At 41.9% G+C, this 12,917-nt stretch overlaps 1 protein-coding gene and 1 long non-coding RNA gene across 3 annotated transcripts in view; one reads left to right on the forward strand and one right to left on the reverse strand.

Moving 5' to 3' along the window:
* Positions 1–2,710: 2,710 nt before the first annotated feature.
* Positions 2,711–5,275, forward strand: LOC109908676 (uncharacterized). Of its 2 annotated transcripts, XR_004203847.1 has the most exons (4): positions 2,711–2,890; positions 3,921–3,972; positions 4,095–4,615; positions 4,751–5,275. It is a non-coding gene; the product is annotated as an uncharacterized LOC109908676 (long non-coding RNA). The 2 variants fall into 2 exon arrangements; XR_004203846.1 differs by having other exon boundaries at positions 3,921–4,615.
* A 1,204-nt stretch (positions 5,276–6,479) lies between these two features.
* The window catches only part of LOC109907188 (alpha-catulin), a 108,833-nt gene continuing 102,395 nt past the window's right edge, over positions 6,480–12,917 (reverse strand). The window contains exons 17-19 of the mRNA XM_020505007.2: positions 9,339–9,458; positions 7,643–7,726; positions 6,480–7,475 (exon numbers count right to left, since the gene is read on the reverse strand). Of these exons, the coding sequence (XP_020360596.1) occupies positions 7,311–7,475; positions 7,643–7,726; positions 9,339–9,458 (369 nt within the window). The 3' untranslated portion in view covers positions 6,480–7,310. The remainder of the gene's footprint in view (positions 7,476–7,642; positions 7,727–9,338; positions 9,459–12,917) is intronic.

Here is a 12,917-nt window from a genome sequence, read left to right on the forward strand (position 1 = left end):
TGTTTTTCATATCTCGGGCTAGGCCCCTTAATTCCAGTGAAGGGAAATCTTAATGCTACAGCATATTATGACATTCTAGACGATTCTGTGCTTCCAACGTTATGGCAACAGTTTAGGGACGGCTCTTTCCGCACTCAGCATGACAATTCCCCCATGCATAAAGCGAGGTCCATACAATAGTTTGTCAAGATCGCTGTGGAAGAACTTGACTGTCCTGCACATAACCCTGACCTCAACCCCATCAAGGCCTAATTGCCCAACCTCACTAATGCTCTTGGGCTAAATGGAACAAAGTCCCTGCAGCAATGTTCCAACATCTAGTGGAAAGCCTTGCCAGAAGAGTGGAAGCTGTTATAGCAGCAAAGGGGGAACCAACTCCATATTAATGTCATGATTTTGGAATGAGATGTTCGACGAACCAGTGTCCACATACTTTTGGTCATGTAGTTGAAATATATTATGTAATGGCCATCGATATGAAAAGTATTGATTATGAAGGGAATTACTCATTGATGAAACACCTGTTTAGATGAATTTTGTATTCATCACAGTTTTAGGGGTTGTATTTTTTATGAATCACTTGAAGTGGGGTTTGAAGGGCATGAGAAATTGACAGCCTACTGCACTGCACTGCAGCAAGACCCAAACAAAATGCTAAGGTCACTGTCAAGCATCCTTCCCTTTGATAGAGACATTCCCTTTCTAACAGTGTATATCCTTGCATCTACAAGAAAAGGTAACATTTAAGGGTACAGTATAGTACAGTACAAAACATTAAGATAACAGCTGTTGACATCAGGTCATTTCATATTGGAATAAAAGGTTCCTGGAACATTTTCGAAATATCAACTAGAAGTCTTCCAGATGTTTGAAATGGACGGACCAGAAATGTGCAACAGCGCTAAAACATCAGGGAGGCAGCCAAGGTCGAGAGAGCTTGCTTGTTTGAAATGGAAAAGAGTTGGGGTAGCGTTTGATAAAGAAGAACATCAAGACGAAGCAGCTGCATTATAAGTGGGATGTACTGTTGAGAGCTACTTCCCATCCCGAGGGGTTCCTGCTGATTGTACAGAGATTGTGAGAGCCAGTTAAATGGCGTCCCTTGAGAAGGAAAGAACAAGATGCATGTCAGGAGAAGTGCAGTATTATCATAATTAGACTTGGAATATGGAGGAGAAAAAGAGAGGCAGAGGAGGTCTAAGAGAGAGGGAGGAAGAGGGCAAGCTTGATGTGGTTAAAAATGGCTGGAAAAAAGAGACATGTTTTGTTAAAGAAGAATGGTAGAAAGTGTAAGCAGAGTGAGCTGAAGACAGGAGGAGAAATGGAAGGTGATAGGTGTGGTGAAGTTCTTGGAGTCTGTGGCTTGCACCGAGGGTCAGGATACAGGGGAGTCTGTGGCTTGCACCGAGGGTCAGGATAAAGAGGAGTCTGTGGCTTGCACCGAGGGTCAGGATAAAGAGGAGTCTGTGGCTTGCACCGAGGGTCAGGATAAAGAGGAGTCTGTGGCTTGCACCGAGGGTCAGGATAAAGAGGAGTCTGTGACAGTAGGAGTGAAGTTGTTTGAAAAAATGGACCCTTGCCTTTCGGCTGATCCATTTGTGGTTTCAGGTTGGGCGAAAACAGAGTTGGGTGCTGTGGAATCGGTGAGGGTAACCAGAATTGGTGTTGTGATAATTGTGTTTCTGCTGGTAAGAGGGAGGAGCTCCATGTTAAACAAATGGGGGCAAGAGATGTGAATTGTTTTGCTCTCAAGAAAAGGGCGCCATTGAAAGGAGTGATTACTGGGGTAGCGGTAAATGTGAAAGTTGACCAACTGAAGGGGAAGATTCCCTGGGTTTGTGATGCTCGTCGTTTGTTGCGACGCAGACAGGGTGGCATGAGTGGTTTAAACAGAAGGAGTTATTGTCTGTTCTTTTGAGCTTTGATGTTGAGTCTTTGCCCTACAAGTCATGTTAGGATATACTATATATCCTGTGCAAGCTTTTGTGCCAAACACATTACGTTGTTACAGGTGTTGAGCTTATGTGCATGTGGCAGCAGTGTGTAGGAGGGAGGGTCCAAGGTGGGAGAAGTGTGCAGAAGCGCATGAGACAAAGGAATGTGTCTCATTGGGGAAATGAGTTGTGTTAATTGTAGGGGTGCCCATGTGGCTGGGGATCAGAAATGTCCTTTGAGAAAGAGGCAGGTTGAAGTTTCCAGGGTTAGAGTAGTGCAGAACTTGTCATATGCTGAGGCAGTGAATAAAGTAGAGAAAGATGGGTGAAGGGGGAGGGATCCTGAGAGAAGTGGTGTGAGTAGTAGATCTATACCATTACAGAGGGATAAACAAACAAGTGATATGTTTCAGTAAGATTGGATTTTTAGCAATGGTGATAAACTGTACTGGCAGGGATGTCACAGGGAGTTTGTGGTAGCAGCTGCAGAGAGGTATTTGGGTGTCAGAGACTTGACATCAGAAGAGTTGCAGGGTGTGTTAAGTGGTGGTGTTCCATCCTTTCAGGTTGTTGGCCTGAAGTAGGACTAAGTAGATTTAAATAGTGGAGTAGGGTGGTGTTCTTTTTTTAAATTATTAATCAAATTTCTCTTTTTTTTTGTGAGTGTAGTGTTAGATGGTAGGGTATTTGTTAAGTCTAAGGGTGTGCTCCAGTCTAGTAGGTGGCGGTAATGCAACATTTATTTGATGCCAACCGCAGTTAAACCTCATCGAAGAAGAAGTAGAACAGCATTTACACTCCGTTACGAAATCGAAGCATTTGTAAAATAATCTGTGAAATATTTGATTATTATTTGATGCCCTTTGGTCTATCTATCTATCAACGGAAGACAAAAAAACAACACAATAAGGCACCCTCTGTCAGCGATCGGTATTACACTCGATGATATAAAACAGGTAACGTCTTTTAGCTACCAATGTTGACCACTGAGCTTGGGTGTCAACATGATACAAACACGTGTTTTGGTTGTAGCAGCCTTTATGCCATTTAACGTAAACTCATGTAAACTCGTACATCGCCTTGGTCTGTACAATTGCCCTTATTTTAGCGCCCCAAAACGTAATACTTCCAGATCAACTGTAATGTCAATACCATTGTAAAGCACAATTTCTCCCCTTTCCAACAGAATCAATTACATGACCTAAACGCTGCCCGTTTCTGCATAATTCAAGCAGGCAATGAGCCCCGTCGGGTCTTTTTAAAAATAGCGGGTGGGGAAGCGAAACTAATGCGTGATAGTGAGAAGGAGAGATGTCGTGTGGGAAAATGGCTTTTTTTCACTTGATTTGTCCAACTTATCACCTTATCGCCTCTAAAATGTAAATCAAACACTATAAAGAGTTTATATGTTGTGTCATTACATACCTATTTGAAGGTTTGTGTCGAGTTTGAATCGGTGCTAAAGTGATCTTAGAAGTAAACCGGCTTTGAGAATGATGATCGCATGCAATGATGCCAAAAAAAAATGACTAGGTATCCCCCCTTACCCCCGTCACTGTCCATTTCTTGTTTCTAAAGGATGAGAGTAGTGCAACACCAGGTGGAGAGAGATTGTAAGACAGAAATAGTTGCTTTATGCGTGCTGTATGTTACGACATGACACGTCCCGATGTAACAGAGGGTCCGTTTTTTAAACTTTTCTCCAATACTATAGAGCCATTACCATGTCGATCAACGCTTGAATAAAAACCTAGTTCACACCCCCGATTTTGAAGTCAACACAGTCGCTACAGTCCCATTAGTTCTTTGTATGTAAGGAATGGGGTGAGTTTACATTACAGTAATTTTATAGAATGTGCAGTTGACTAATGTGTTAGTGTTGGGCTGGTCCAAAAACCCTTATTAACCCTTAACGTCCATGGTTCGTTACTACTGGTTTATTGACATTGCTATGAAACCATAAAGTAGTGTTTTCATTGTGCTTAGATATCAAGGGTGCAGCTTGTGAAGACCAGTGCATTCTTCAGCATTCAAATAGGTAAGAACATCATTGTTCATTTCCTGCTATTGAGATGAGTAATGCACTTGCTCCACTTCAAATTTGACCATGTTAGCTCATCAACGAGACCACAGCAGATCAACCCGTTACTTCGCTACCAGTTTTTTTTTGCAGAATCTGTGTGATCACCCTGGCAGAGACTCACCCTATTCTTCAGAATGGCAGGACAATCAAGAGTTATCAACTATCAAATAAGTCGCCTGCAGAACAGAGTGTCTGAGAAGTCGAAGAGATTATGTGCTACTTCATTTAAAAAATAATTGTATATAATCTGGTATATTATCTTCCATACATAAATATATATTATATTATTATCTGGTAGGTTATACTACTGCTATATACTATGGTATTGTCATCCTCTGAGTTTGACTTTTCCCAGGGAGGGCAACTTGTACAAGTGGGGAGGAGTACACCACTTACAGGTCATTACAACCTTTTCTCTCGTATTAAGATGCACCTCGGCAGATAATCCACCGTTTATGGTTAGTGCCATTTATTACTCGTAGATCTTTTGTGACGATCCTGAAATGGAATCCTAGTTTCTCTTTTCAGCTGCATACGGAGTCGGCTACTGGAGGTCAATGAGGTTATTCTTGAAAGGCCAAAACTTTTACTGGGAAAGGTGAGGAACATTTCCAGAAGCTTCATTCCAGTTAAAACACATGATTGGTCAGTCTAGTGCTTCATTTACATGTACCCCATTGAGAAGGTAAATTACATTAGCATGGCTAACTCCTACCTGTGTGTATCTGACCAGCCTTCCAGAGGGATACATTGCTGTCATCCTCCTTAAAATAGAGAGCAAGACGGTCACTAACGGTCTCCTGAGCAGAGAGGAGTACGAGAGCGTCATCTCTAAACGGACCAGCAGCACCCAGCCTGAGCCATGCTGAGGAATGAAGAGTTCACAGGGACTCGCCACACTCACCTCAGCTGGAGTGACTTTTCCTGGGGCAGCTTTGTTGGAGGGGTCCCTCGTCTCCTTCAGACCCAGCCAGACCTAGGTACCTGCATAAAGCATACCCCTGTCCAGATATGGACTTATGCCTGTGGTGGATGACAGGGGGGTGATGGAGGTTCTCTAGCCTCTACCAGGAGTAGGTAGTCCTGTGCAAATACTTTTGTTTGTTTTGTTGTAACATGGAAGAAATTGAGCCAGTTACCTTTTTTACCTCTTACCTTTTTTACCTCTTTCTAAAGGAGGAAATTCGTAAGATATTTCCATTCCATCGGTCATTGACAATGTACCAAAATAACTTCATAAATTACCCAATCCACCCTGTTTTAAGAAAAATATTGTTTTATTTAAATTTGTGTTCTATTTATAATCATTTAACTGTCAAAAGAATAATGGTCCAAAACTAAATCTATTTCTTCACATCTGGGGCTTTACTCAACAGCAGCAGACTTCACCTGCACTAATTCACAACTATCTCTGAAGCTTAATATGGTGGTTTAGTCTAACGAACCGTTCAGGTTTCGTAGGACCAGACTCATCTCTGCGGATACAGATCTCTCTGCTTCAAGTACCAGATTAATACAGCGTGATACACAATAGACTGCATCCCAAATGATACCCTATTTGCTATATATAGACCACTACTTTTGACCAGAGCAACTAATAGTGCACTATATTTGTATTTAATTTAACTAGGCAAGTCGGTTAAGAACAAATTCTTATGGGCCGGGCCAGGTGCAGTGCACGCTGACATGGTCGCCAGTGTGTGTTCCTCCGACACATTGGTGGGACTGGCTTCCGGGTTAAGTGGACATTGTGTCAAGAAGTAATAGCACTTGGTTGGGACCCACGGCTCTCGACCTTCGCCTCTCCCAAGTCGGTACGGGAGTTGCATCGCCGTGACAGGACTGTAACTACCAATTGGATACCACGAAATTGGGGAGGAAACAAAAGGGGTAAATATTGTTAATAATAATTCTTATTTACAATGACGGACTACCAAAAGGCCACCTGTACGGACTGGGATATATATATATTTTTACAAATATCGGACAAAACACACATCACGACAAGAGACAGCGCTACATAAAGAGAGACCTAAGACAACATAGCATTGTAGCAACACGGTAGCAACACAACATGGTAGCAACACATGACAACACAGCATGGTAGCAACACAACATGGTAGCAACATATGACAACACAGCATGGTAGCAACACAACATGACAACAACATGGCAGCAACAAAACATGGCAGCAGCACAAAACATGGTACAAACATTATTGGGCAGAAACAACAACAGAAACAACAGCACAATGGTCAAGAAGGTAGAGAAGCAGCCACAACTGTCAGTAAGAGTGTCCATGATTGAGTTTGAATTAAGAGATGGAGATAAAACTGTTCAGTTTGAGTGTTTTGCAGCTCCTTCCAATCGCTAGCTGCAGCGAACTGAAAAGAAAAGCGACCCAGGGAGGTGTGTGCTTCGGAGACCTTTAACAGAATGTGACTGGCAGAACGGGTGCAGTATGTGGAATAGGTTGCCATTTGGGACGTACTTTTACTTTCAAGTACATTTCATAACGAACAGCTTCAAAACCACAGTTCATTTGACTCATGCGCTGGATCAACAATCTTTTAGATAGGTTTTCTGAAAACATGGATAAAACAGTATACCACATATACACAGAAAATGATTCAATACATTACAGAGAGTAGAAAGTCAGTCGGATAAAATTGTCTCTGCTGAAATAGAGGCATAATAAGAACCGTATGTCAGTCAGTTTATAACAAGCTAAGTGGCATAATTCAGTGATTAAACCTTCCATTTACTCTCTTATTTGGCATCAAAGTGAGATTGCATTAATTACACTCAATAATTGCTAAGCCATGATGCGTTTTGGTTGGAGCAATATCAGCTTTGTCCTGGTCCCAGATCTGTTTGGTCGGTCTTGCCAACTCCTCATGACAATGGCCATAGGTATCGACAAGACAGCTCAAAACTGAGCTGGGACCAGGTGATCAGAAAGCTGGGGTAACAGCCCAAATCACTGGGTAAGATTCAAAGACATGGTGATGATGGCATCATGCTCTGGCCACGGCTTTCATTTCAGTAAATTTCAGATATTTTCTTTATACATGTGATACATTTGGCTGAGATGTGCTACAGGTTAGTTACATGACAAAGTGAATGGGCTGATTAGACTGACAGGCACATAAGTGAGCGTTTTTGTTGTTGTTGTTGACAAAATTGTCGAAGTGAGTGAGGCGTCTATCACCCCCCCCCCGGTGGTTGACAATGGTATGCTCCAGCTCTGTGATAGGTGATACAGGTTAGGGGTCAAAGGTCACTAGACTGGACTACTTGCTCTCCAGGAAGGTGAGGTTGGCCATATGCTTCTCCAGGGACTTGACCCCGAAGCCGTTGCTGTTCTTGCCATTGAGCGCGCCGTCTTTGATGGGTGTGGACGACTGCCTGTCCCTCCAGCTCTGTGGAGAGTCCAGACTGCTTCTCTCTGACTTATACTGGAGACACAGACATAGGATATGGTAGTTATTTTTTTTATCTAACCAATGTAAAAACATTGGAGAAAATGACCACCACTGACTTTCATCTGTCTACTCAAACCCCAGTAAACATTGGTTACTTGGAGAACTTGGTAGATCAGCTGATGTCAACTGTGACTTCTCACCTTTCTGACAAGTTTATTACAGACTGGCAGGAGGTAGATTACCACAGTCATGATGGCTCTAGTGTTCTGAATGGATGAATCCACCTAGAGACAGACAGAAAAATATATCATGGATGGTTGGTGGTCTTTATAGAATGTAATATTCATCCTAACAACATAAAGATAACGACTTTTATCCCTGTGGGGAAATGTTGGTAAACCACATGGGAAAGCTGATTGGCTAGGTTAAAACCAGCTCTTGACAACCACCAGAGCCTCAATTTCCTGCTCCGTTAAAAAAGGCCTTTCAGCAATGACCTTTGTTTGATTAAACCAACCTGACAGACTAACAGAAGACTGATCTGTCTGGTTAATGACAACTTGAGGAGAAATCCAATGCCTATATAACCGATCCACATTAATCATAGCTCATGGGATGCATCCCAAATGGCACCATATTCCCTACATAGTGCACTACTTTTGGCCAGACTCCAGTGGACTCTGGTCAAAAGTAGTCCACTATATAGGGAATATGGTGCCATTTCGGATGCATCCCATGTCATTCTCTAATCTCTCATTCTGACTGTAACCTTCCCCATTAGTAAAAAGTGACCCATGCCAGTTCATCACTGTCCAACTGATTTTAATGGAGGTTAATTAAGCTCAGTGTCATTAAAGGGTTTAATTTTACGATCTTGTTTTCATGATTGACCTCTCTGTAAAGCAGTAACAAATGTTTGCCCAATGCTGCCAATGCTGATGAATGGGTTGACTTTCTGTTCTTTTTCAGTGCAGTTAATCAATACTCCTCGTCAGTTTATTTTCTGTGCATTGTCTCACTCTTCTCTCCAACCACGTCTTTTGTCACATGATAGAACTGTATTTATAGTAATAGAACGCTCCAGTTAATATCTGTATGACTGATAGACTCATTATTTTGCTGACATTTTGAACTATGATTTTCAAATAAAAGTGGATTTTATCACACAAACAAATCCAGTCTTTGACAACTAAGGCTGATCCCAATTAGATGACTGGTCGATTGTTTGGTCGTTAGGCTGTTGGTGATCAGAAATACAGGTTAGACATTGTTAATGTTGTAAATGACTACTGTAGCTGGAAATGGCAGATAAAAAAATAAATAATGGAATATCTACATGGGCCTGTTATCAACAACCATCACTCCTGTGTTGCAATGGCACGTTGTGTTATCTAATCCAAGTTTATCATTTTAAAAAGGCTAATTGATCATTAGAAAACCCTTTTGCAATTATGTTAGCACAGCTGAAAACTGTTGTCCTGATTAAAGAAGCAATAAAACTGTCCTTCTTTAGACTAGTTGAGTATCTTGAGCATCAGCATTTGTGGGTTCGATAAATAGCAGAATCTGCGAAAGCCAGCAGCAACAGAGGCAAATAGTTGGGTCACGTAAAAACCTTTTTTCCTTCTGGATATCTAGATGTCTGGCACCCTCTTGGAGCATTTGTCTTATTTCCTAAAACCGTAAACTCAAAACCAACTATATGCATTATTAAAACACATAGGGTGTGTCTATATATGGAAAAGTACACGTTTAAACATTTTGGACAATCGATTGGTCGAAAGAATAGAAGACTTTCGGACAACCAAGATTTTGTTTAGTTGGGGACAGCACTATTGACAACAACAGCATAGTTCCACATATGTCACTGTAAGGCTGGTGTATCAGTGACAGTACCTTCTGGAAGGTGGCAGTCTTGCCCTGTACTGGCGTCCTCACCCCCATCTGCAGCTGCTGACATAAGCCCATAAGCTTCTCCATCTCCGACAGCACTACCACCTTCTGTTCATCCATCAGCTGTGAGAGGGAAAAGGAGAGACCGTTATGTCAAAATGTGATCACTAAAAAAGTTGCTCTATAAAAACAAAGTTAAGGTTTAGGAGTAGGGTTGCAAAATTCCAGTAAATTTCTCCTGGTTTGGAGGATTCCGGATATCCTACTTATTCCCTAATAATTCCATGAATCATCCACCCAGGATCTCTGGAAAACCAGGTAATTTTGAGAAAGTTACCAGAATTTTGCAAACCTATTTAGGTTTGAATGTAGTTTATACATTAAAATCTCACTGTGCTTGGAGTCTCTCATGTACATTTGAAGTCAAAAGTTTACGCACACTTAGGTTGGTGTCATTAAAACTCATTTTTTTCACTCCACAAATTTCTTGTTAACAAACTATCGTTTTGGTAAGTCGAAAGGACATCTACTTTGTGCATGACAAGTAATTTTTCCAACAATTGTTTACAGGCAGATTATTTCTCTGTATCACAATTCCAGTGGGTCAGAAGTTCACATACACTAAGTTGACTGTGCCTTTAAACAGCTTGGAAAATTCCAGAAAATTATGGCACGGCTTTAGAAGCTTCTGATAGGCTAATTTACATCATTTGAGTCAATTGGAGGTGTACCTGTGGATGTATTTCAACGCCTACCTTCAAACTCAGTGACTCTTTGCTTCACAGCATGGGAAAATCAAAAGACATCAGCCAAGGTCAGTAGACCTCCACAAGTCTGGTCCATTCTTGAGAGCAATTTTCAAACACCTGAAGGTACCACGTTCATCTGTACAATCAATAGTACGCGAGTATAAAGACCATGGGACCACGCAGCTGTCATACCGCTCAGGAAGGAGACGCGTTCTGTCTCCTAGAGATGAACGTACTTTGGTGCGAAAAGTGCAAATCAATCACAGAACAGCAGCAAAGGACCTTGTAAAGATGCTGGAGGAAACTGGTACAAAAGTATCTATATCCACAGTAAAACAAGTTCTATATCGACATAACCTGAAAGGCTGCTCAGCAAGTAAGAATCCACTGCTCAAAAACCGCCATAAAAAAACCAGACTACGGTTTGCAACTGCACATGGGGACAAAGATCGTACTTTTTGGAGAAATGTCCTCTGGTCTGTTGAAACAAAAATACAACTGTTTGCCATAATGACCATCGTTATGTTTGGAGGAAAAAGGGGGAGGCTTGCAAACAGAAGAACACCATCCCAACCGTGAAGCACGAGGGTGGCAGCATCATGTTGTGAGGATGCTTTGCTGCAGGAGGGACTGGTGCACTTCACAAAATAGATGGCATCATGAGGTATGAAAATTATGTAGATATATTGAAGCAACATCTCAAGACATCAGTCAGGAAGTTCAAGCTTGGTTGCAAATGGGCCTTCCAAATGGACAATGACCCCAAGCATACTTCCAAAGGTGTGGCAAAATGGCTTAAGGACAACGAAGTCAAGGTATTGGAGTGGCCATCACAAAGCCCTGACCTAAATCCTATAGAAAATGTGTAGGCGAAACTGGAAAAGCGTGTGCGAGCAAGGAGGCCTACAAACCTGACTCAGTTACACCAGCTCTGTCAGGAGGAATGGGCCAAAATTCACCTAACTTATTGTGGGAAGCCTGTGGAAGGCTACCCGAAACGCTACCCAAGTTAAACAATGTAAAGGCAATGCTACCAAATACTAATTGAGTGGCTAAGGTGTATGTATACTTCTGACTTAAACTGTATGCCATATGCAATTATTTCTATGTTACAGCCTTGTTCTAAAATGTCTGAAATACTTTCCCCCATCAATCTACACGCAAAAACAGGTTTTTAGAAATTATAGCAAATTCATCAAATAAAATAAACTGAAATATCACATTTACATAAGTATTCAGACCCTTTACATTGTTGGACCTTTGGCAGCCTTGATTCTTCTTGGGTATGATGCTAAAAGTTTGGCACACCTGCATTTGGAAAGTTTCTCCCATTCTTGTCTGCAGATCATCTCAAGCTCTGTCAGATTGGATGGGGAGCGTTGCTGCACAGCTATTTTCAGGTCTCTCCAGAGATGGACTCTGGACTTGTCCCGAAGCCACTCCTGCATTGTCTTGGTTGTGTGCTTAGGGTCGTTGTCCTGTTGGAAGTTGAACCTTCGCCCCAGTCTGAGGTCCTGAGCGCTCTGGAGCAGGTTTTCATCAAGGATCTCTCTGTACTTTGCTTCGTTCATCTTTGCCTCGATCCTGACTTGTCTGCTGATTGGTGGAGTGCTGCAGAGATGGTTGTCCTTCTGAAAGGTTCTCTCATCTCTACAGAGGAACTCTGGAGCTCTGTCAGAGAGAGCATCAGGTTCTTTGTCACCTCCCTGACCAAGGCCCTTCTCCCTCGATTGCTCAGTTTGGTCGGGCGGCCAGCTCTAGGAAGAGTCTTGGTGGTCCCAAACTTCTTCCATTTTTGAATGATGGAGGCCACTGTGTTCTTGGAGACTGTCAATGCTGCAGACATTTTTTGGTACACTTCCCCAGATCTGTGCCTCGCCACAATCCTGTCTCGGAGCTCTACAGACAATTCCTTCAACCTCATGGCTTGTTTTTTGCTGTGACATGCACTGTCAACTGTGGGACCTTATATAGACAGGTGTGTTCCTTTCCAAATCATATCCAATCAACTTAATTTAACACAAGTGGACTCCCATCAAGTTGTTGAAACATCAAGGATGATCAATGGAAACAGGATGCACCTGAGCTCAATTTTGATTCTCATAGCAAAGTGTCTGTTTTTTAATAAATTCGCAAAAATGTCAAACCAGTTTTTGCTTTGTCATTATGGGGTATTGTGTGTAGATTGCTGAGGAAAAATAAAATAATTTAATCCAATTTAGAATAAAGCTGTAACGTAACAAAATGAAGAAAAAGTCAAGGGGTCTGAATACATCTGAAGGCACAGTATATTGATATTATCCTACTACATTAGAATATGTCTGTGTCGTACCATTCACAATCTCTGGTAAACATATTTAGTAACATTTTCAGCCTCAGTTGAAAATGTTCAGGCTGATTAGCATAAAGAACTTGATCATTTACAAGAGGGCAGTGCAGCTGCACCACAAGCCTGCTTCATTCCAGTGGGGGGAGCTCCATTAGCCAATGTTTGTTTGAAGTAATTTATCAAACGCACGCTGCTGAGCTGAAGTGCTGGATGTGTTGATTATGTATTAGTAGTGTGTGAGTGTGTATGTGCGTGTATTAGTGTTTGGGTGCACTCTCCGGAGAGTAGGGTTAGCCAGTGTTGATAACCACATTTTCACTTTACCCAGAGACGGATGGCAGTCATGAATGGCTGTCAAAGAGGGACATTTAATTAAACTCCAGGACCTGGGCACTTTGGAAAGAAGGAGGCATACTTCCTTGTTTCTTTGATTTTTGAGAACAGAGGAAACTGAAACTGAGTGCAGGATTCATTTCCTGCCTAGCGTGGGTGAAGAACGTGCGT

This window comes from Oncorhynchus kisutch, linkage group LG17 (assembly GCF_002021735.2).
Source record: "Oncorhynchus kisutch isolate 150728-3 linkage group LG17, Okis_V2, whole genome shotgun sequence".
NCBI lineage: Eukaryota > Metazoa > Chordata > Actinopteri > Salmoniformes > Salmonidae > Oncorhynchus > Oncorhynchus kisutch.